Source organism: Beta vulgaris, chromosome 3 (assembly GCF_026745355.1).
Source record: "Beta vulgaris subsp. vulgaris cultivar EL10 chromosome 3, EL10.2, whole genome shotgun sequence".
NCBI classification, from domain to species: domain Eukaryota; kingdom Viridiplantae; phylum Streptophyta; class Magnoliopsida; order Caryophyllales; family Amaranthaceae; genus Beta; species Beta vulgaris.
In genome coordinates, this window is record NC_079204.1 from 7,802,816 (window position 1) to 7,810,570 (window position 7,755).

At 35.9% G+C, this 7,755-nt stretch overlaps 1 protein-coding gene across 1 annotated transcript; it reads left to right on the plus strand.

Moving 5' to 3' along the window:
• The first annotated feature begins 578 nt into the window (after positions 1 to 578).
• On the plus strand, positions 579 to 7,480 carry LOC104888505 (biotin synthase, mitochondrial). Its single transcript, XM_010673507.4, has 6 exons — positions 579 to 1,019; positions 2,891 to 3,070; positions 4,335 to 4,441; positions 5,934 to 6,139; positions 6,456 to 6,595; positions 6,926 to 7,480. Exons 1-6 carry the CDS (start codon positions 816 to 818, stop codon positions 7,217 to 7,219), a joined length of 1,131 nt encoding a protein of 376 aa, XP_010671809.1. The 5' UTR covers positions 579 to 815; the 3' UTR covers positions 7,220 to 7,480.
• The last annotated feature ends 275 nt before the right edge of the window (positions 7,481 to 7,755 follow it).

Sequence of the window (7,755 nt, forward strand, 5' to 3'; positions counted from 1 at the left end):
TATTCATTTTAAGCATATTTTTCTTCAAAAAAAATATGTTATATTTTTCGTAGAAATGTTCTATTTTCAGTAACCAAATGTTCTATTTCAATAAATGCTTGTTTTAAACTTATTTTCAGCAGAAAATTATGTTCTACTTTTAATAACCAAATGTTTTATTTAAAAAAATGTTCTTTTAAAACTTATTTTCCACCAAAAAAAATGTTTTATTTTCCCTGAAAATATGTTCTATATTTGATAAGCATATGTATTTAAGTAATTGAATTCTAGTAATATTCCACTTCAACAATAAAACGTTCATTTTCGTAGTTGTATTCCATTAATGTTCCACTTCAACAATAAAATTTTCTTTTCGTAAATGAATTTTTGTAATGCTTCATTTTAACATAAAATATTCGTTTTCATAAGTGAATTTTTATAATGTTCCACTTCAACAATTAAATATTCGTTTTCGTAAATGTTCCATTTTATATTACGGGAGCACGGTTCTCATTATGCTTCTGGGAGCATAATGCACGCATTAGTAGAAGTCTTATAATTTGAAAGGGAGGGAGACTCTAGGCAACTTCTAAATCCTAATTCCTACCTACTTATCCACCCACCCCAAATCCCCAAGACCCCAACTACTATCACTATAGTAATATCAGAGTAGGCTAACTACCTTCTTTCTTCGCAATCTCCTCTCACTCTTTCACCATTGTTCACATTTTCCCTCAAACTTTAAACCACATTGCTACATTGTACAATACAAATTTAAATCTTTAATATTTACTATACAACTTTGTTGTTTTTTGGGTGTATAGGCGGAAAAAACAATGTTGTATATGAGATCCATACGCCACACTGTAAAACCTCAGATTCTGGGGTTCCATTGTTGTTGGTATTCTTCTTCATCATCTGCATCTGCTGCTGCAATTGAAGCTGAACGAACTATTAAAGATGGGCCCCGCCATGATTGGACTCGCCAAGAGATTAAATCCATCTATGATTCTCCTGTTTTAGACATTCTCTTTCATGGGGTAATAATTATTACATTCTCTCTTTTTACACCAAATTTATTTTAAGCATGTATGTTTGTTTCTGCTTGAATTTGTTCTTCTTGTGTTGATTGATGGATATGTGAAAATACCCACTTTTTATTTGAAGAATTTGGTATATAAAAAAAGTTGGGTCGTGGTGTAGTTTCATTTTAATGTTATGGGGTTAGTAAAACTTGCTGTTGCTTGGTTTAATGATGGGTTGTTTTGACAAAGTTTTGATTTTGCTACGATAAAGTAGAAATTTTTGTCTTCTCAATTTAGGAGTGTGTGATTTGCTTTCATAACATTTTTGGTAATGCTTAATATTGCTTGTATTTGATTCTTTGAATTAAAATATTTGGTAGTCTAAGTAAAATCATGCACAAGAAGAAATAAGTATCTTTTAGCAAGATAAGTATATAACTCTTTGATGAAGAAAGGAAATCTTTACTTGATGATTTTTCTAAATGATTTGCTATGCATATGCGTTGTTAGAAAAAAATCATTGCTTGTGCTGTACTCCCTCCGTTTCCTAAAGATCTTCCCACTTACTGTTCCTACATATACCAAGGAAAATCAAGTTGTGTGGGGCATGGTGTGAGTAAAGTAGGAGAGAGAAAGGGTTAAGATAAATAAACAAATAAAAAGGGGTTAAAGTAGGAGAGAGAAAGGGAGTAAAATTGAATTAATAATGTAATGGTGGACCATATGATAGTGACATGAGAGGGTAAATAGGGAAATTTGTTTTGCCAAATAAGAAATAAAGCAAAAGTGGGAAGATCTTTTGGAAACACCCTTAAACGGAAAGTGGGAAGATCTTTAGGAAACGGAGGGAGTATGTAATTAGAAAAAGCCCTCATATTAAGAAAGAGCCATATTCTGCACCCCCGACAATCTTGAAGGACATAAAACAGCTTACAGCTGACTATGTGGATCATCGGATGTGGAATATTCGTTTGGCACCCCTTACTAGAAAGCTTACTGTGAGGAAGCCCTCCATTACACTAGCCTTAAGCATTCCCCCTTTCCCACACCTTTTAGGATTTACCATGCTTTCTAGGAGAAGCAAACCAGCCCACGAGCTAATCTGTAAGCTAGTGAGTCTCTATTTTATCCCCACGGACATTCTTTCGTAAGGATCTAGTAATCCTTCGTGACCTTTTTGGAGCCTGTCTAAGCTTCAAATATTGCTTTCCTTTCCCATTTCTAAGCGAGGTCTTATTATATCAAGCTTCTTATGTCATTGTTGAGCACCTGTATTGGTTTACTAAACAAGGTTGGTTGTGGTCATCTTGTTAGGTAGGATAATTCCCTGAGAACACGAATGAAGGCTGGTGATTGCTGATATATTTTCCCTCTCCTAGTGAGCGCGCAAATAGAAACAGTCAGAAAAAGTGAATGCTTCACCTCCGTAACTCCAAATGAGTATCCACTATAATACTCCAACTACTTCACGAATTGGTAACCATAGGCTTCAATCAAATTTAGTTCTTTAAGTTCTGTGGATCAAGAACAGGACTAGAAAGGAAATAGCTCTTATATAATGAATTGAGGTTACTATAGGCTTCAATCGAATTTTGTTGTTTTAGCTCTGTAGAAACAAAATTCTTTTTCTCAGAATCTCATTGCTATTCTTTATCATGGGTTGATGATTGTGTTGTATCGTTTAGTTTATACAGAGTCTTTTTGCTTTTGCTGCTGGTTGCCTCTCTTGTTGTTTTCGCTGTATCTTTAGTTAAAAAACAAAATAATATTGCCAGCTTGTTTATATCTGAATTTCTCCTTGTTTGTCTGATTGTCCATGTCACCAAATTACCCTTCACTAACGGAGAACATTGTTATGACTTTGTTATCGGAAAATTGTGTGGCAGGCCCAAGTTCATAGACACGCTCACAACTTTAGAGAAGTTCAACAATGCACTCTTCTCTCTATTAAGACTGGAGGCTGCAGTGAGGATTGTTCATATTGTCCCCAGTCTTCTCGATATGGCACTGGAGTAAAGGCTCAAAGGCTTATGAACAAGGACTCAGTCATAGAGTCAGCAAAAAAGGTAAGATTTTTCTTTTTATATATTATCACACTGTGACTTAGTATTTGAATGAGTACATTATTTGTTTCTATATCTGTTTTACTTGTAAATGCTGAAATAGACATTGGATTGATACCCAGACTGCGCATGAAGACAAACAAATAATACCAAATATACTATGGATTTTATGTAATTAGCTCTGGCTTGTAAGTCTTGGTTGGGTGAAGAGGGGAATATTATGAGCTGGAACAAATCGGTGGGCCTATTTAATTTTGTTAGAATGTTAGCCATAATGACTGTCAGTGATTTTGTAGGCTCTAGGATTGTGTTATGCTGCATTACTGAATTTTATTCGATTTGATAACACGTTTCAATTAACTGCCTAGGGATTATATTGGCCAACATCTTCATGCATGAAGCATGATATTGCTTACCCTGCTTCCCATACATAGATTTTTTTGGGATCCCTGACAGCAGAAAGAATTTAGTTGTGTGAGTCTTTTAACTGAGCTTCTCATTGAATATAAATATGTAACCAGACTAAATATTTAAGGTTTTGCACTTCCATGCATTATATAGGACGGATAATTGTTGTTATATACTTTGAGGATCTTGTATGTATACATGTGGTGGTAGTCTGTTAGGAATCCAAGATGGATTTAAGTTACATGGTGCTGTGAACTCAGGCAGCTCATATGCAAATAGCAATACTAACTCCTGCTTTTCTGACTCTTTGCAATACAATTGTCTGGCTGCGCAATGATTTCTTGTGTCCTACAGAATAGACGAGTGCAACCATTGCTCTTGTATGGATCTTGCTCTTCAAATATGATAAATAGCAGAATTTCATCAGTGAACGTACTGAATTCTTCTGGAGGAAAGAGGATTTCGTCTCTGACCTTACCCAGCTATCCTATCTAATGGGCTTGGGAGGGATGGGGGAGGGGGAGGTCGATAGGCAATAATATCTGTTAGATCTTTCTCATCCCAAAAAGAACAAAAAATAACGAACTAAACTGTTGGCACTATGCTCTGCTCTGTAAGAGATACGTGACAAATGAGTTGAGCTACATGTTTGACTAATGCTTGTTAGTCTGTCTATCCGAAATCTTAGGTAAAAATTTTGGGATGGAATAATATGATGATATACTATCATGGCAAAAGTTATTTTTTTCTTTCTAATTTGTTCTTTTAGCACTTTGCAGCCTATGCAATCCAAGTGCATAGTGTGTATTTTCTTCTTCTATATCTATGTTGTTTATTGTCATCTTTCCTACACTGGCAGGCAAAAGAGGCTGGAAGTACACGATTTTGCATGGGTGCTGCTTGGAGGGACACCGTAGGGCGGAAGACTAACTTCAACCAAATTCTAGATTATGTAAAAGAAATAAGGTGATGATAATTGATCATTCCAATACGATATGATATATGATGAAGTTCAACCCCCCCCCCCCCCCCCCCCCAAAAAAAAAAAAAGAAAGGGAAAATTTGACATCATTAATCCTATCTTTGGGATGTCTTCCATATTAATCCCAAATTTGATTTATATGTATAATCCCAAGTTTGGGAATACACTACCTATGTTGGTCTCAATTCAATGGGTAAAAGAGTAATGCTTTAATTGGCCATGATGACCTGGTGGCTCAGTGGGTGGCAAGAAGAGAAAGGGGTGAGAGAATATTAAGAATTTGGACCCCAAAAGCAGAGTAAACTTTTACGTGTGTAATAGGAAATATGTCACATGGGAGTGATGGCAACAATATACATACCCACAAACTTGGTATTATAGCAAATATGATTAGCAAACAAATCAAACCTTGGATTAATATGGGAAACAACCCAAACTTCGGATTTATGATGTCAATTTATCCCAAGAAAAAAGGTTCTCATGCTTAAATAGAGAACTTTAGTGGCTGCCATCAATTCCAGTTGTTTGCCTATCATATATTTGTCAAAAGAAAAGTCACTTGACATAGCTGCAATTTAGTTTTACTTAAAGCTATAAAATTTTGAATTACTGATATTTCTTCTTCCATTTGGCTTTCCCCATATTAAAGAAAATTTATTTCTGCAGCTCTATTAGTGGTAAAAGTCTGAAGTAATTTAATTCCCAGGCTTTGATAGTAGTAGTTCCTAACTGGAAAAGGTACCTGGTGACATATCTTATCTATTATTTTCTATTGCCTTTTCTCTTGCCCTCCTTTTTGGCTTCATAAACTTCTTCTCAGTCCTCAATGGTTGTATTTATCAAGCTACCTTCGCATTCTTGATATCGTAGTAGGTTGTGGCTATAAATGGTTCAAAAGGAAGGGAAAAAAAAGTCTCATCAAGCTTCCATCATAGCTAAGTGCAAGAAGACCTTTACATCTGCTTCTCTCTCTCTCTCTCTCTCTCTCTCTCTCTCTCTTCATTTTATTTTTACTTTTTTTTTTTGTATAGTCATTCCTAATAACTAGAAGGTTAGCATAGTGTACAAATTCTAAACAGATGATGGTGTCTTACTCCTGTTTCCTGGATGAAATTGATGACACTATTAATTTAAGCCTCTTGATCTCGCTCTATTGCACGCATACATACCATGGCTCCACATACACTGAGAATGTGGAGCATACTATTGAATGCTGTGGAATGAATCCCATTCTGACACATTGGAGTATGAACTGTTGTGGGAGGAAGATAGCACAAAGAGGAGAGATATATTATTGAATAACTGGAAACACCGTGTCCAGTAGATGGTTTCCTGAGTTTCAGACCACTTATTTAGAGCTTGAGGGATTTTTTTTTTTTCTATACCTCTGTAGTCTGTAGATAATTAGTTGCTGCTGCAGTTTTACTATTCCAGGTAAAGCTGAAACTCAATAAACTATGATTTCTTGTCTGACAGGGAAATGGGCATGGAGGTCTGCTGCACCTTGGGCATGCTGGAGAAGCAGCAGGCACAGGATTTGAAGAAGGCAGGTCTTACAGCATACAATCATAATCTTGATACCTCAAGAGAGTTTTACCCAAATATTATTACAACTCGTTCTTATGATGAGCGACTGCAAACCCTCGAGTTTGTACGTGATGCCGGGATCAATGTTTGCTGTGGTAAGTACATATCAAGAGGGGTCAACATATATCTAAGGCCATAACAGAAAAGTACATATCTAGTTTCTCTGTGCTCCCACTGTCAGTTGTAAGCGATCACTTGGGAAATTCTTTTGAGTGCATTGAACTGTCGAATCCTCTAAGCTTTATACAATAATTAAGTATTATAGTTGTGGTCTCTGGTTTTCTCAGACCACTGATTTGATGCAAAAGTTCATTGGTTATAGGTGATATCCATTTTTTTTTTGACGATGTTGATGATCTTTAAGTTGAACGTATGTTTCTTTAGTTGACGTTGGAAATTTATTTCCTTTAGGAGGAATAATAGGACTTGGAGAAACAGCTGACGATCGAGTAGGTTTGCTACATACGCTGGCTACTTTGCCTTCACACCCAGAGAGTGTTCCAATTAATGCACTTGTTGCTGTAAAAGGCACTCCTCTTGAAGATCAGAAGGTAATATTACTCCCTTTATGATCTCTAAAATCTCTATCAATACAACTATATTGAAGTAATGCTTCCTGTGGTGTCGGGACTAGAATGAGGCTCTTCGTGTTACATTGAGCTAAATGATAAGTTTTCACTCCCGTTTTTTGGAACCTTTGGTTTTCAAAGTGGACTCTGAAATGTACTAAGCCCATGAGAATGTAGGGTCTGATATTGAGCTTGGAAGTTTTTGACAAATGACTGAATTACTCATGAATTTGTGTTTGTCTGATATTGAGCTTGAAAGTTTTTGACAAATAACTGGATTATTCATTAATTTGTGTTCACCTCCTTATTCAGCCAGTTGAAATATGGGAGATGATCAGGATGATAGGAACAGCTCGCATAGTGATGCCAAGTGCAATGGTGAGGCTATCAGCTGGGAGGATCCGATTCTCGATTCCCGAGCAAGCATTGTGTTTTCTTGCTGGCGCAAATTCCATCTTCACTGGTGAGAAGCTGTTAACCACTGCTAATAACGACTTCGATGCTGATCAACGCATGTTCGAGGTTCTTGGTTTAATTCCTAAACCTCCTAGTGTAGATGATTCAGAAGCAGATGATTGCGAGGTAGTTGCATCTAGTTCAGGTTAAGAGTCCTTCTGATGCCTTTAGTTTGTGGGGGGTACTGCTTGGCTTTTGTGGTTGAGTTGATTATACCTTCACATCATTACTTTTATTTTCCACCCTTTTTCTTAGTAAGGTAGATTTTTGATTCATAGAACTGATTCGAATGTATTGATTCATTCCTTGCAAATACAAAATTCGGAAAGAAAGTCTCTGATCCTAATATTTGTGAAAAACAAGGGTGTTGGGAAAATGCTATATGAATCAGAATGTGCGTTATAGACTATAGTATTGCATGTTTCAAGTTTGGGATTTCTATAAAGTCTAACAGTGTATGATAGGGCGCATTTAAAGCTGTATGTGGATACAAACTTCGTTAAAAAACCTTCTATTTTATTAGTCGCAACATTTGTTTATTGCTTATTAGTAAAAATTCCGGAAAATTGAATTTTTCAAAATATTTGCCATGTGTATCTAATGTGTTTTCACATGACCAATATATCTTTCATATATTAGTAGGAATAATATTGCCAAGCTAGTGAATTTTTCCTCTAAAAAGTAAA

What these genes read in the sequence shown, in the direction of transcription:
- LOC104888505 (XM_010673507.4), top strand. Translation starts at nt 816, where the DNA reads ATGTTGTATATGAGATCCATACGCCACACTGTAAAACCTCAGATTCTG. An exon ending in TAGACATTCTCTTTCATGGG is followed by an intron (nt 1,020 to 2,890) that starts GTAATAATTATT and finishes ATTGTGTGGCAG; the next exon opens with GCCCAAGTTCATAGACACGC. An exon ending in CTCCTCTTGAAGATCAGAAG is followed by an intron (nt 6,596 to 6,925) that starts GTAATATTACTC and finishes CTCCTTATTCAG; the next exon opens with CCAGTTGAAATATGGGAGAT.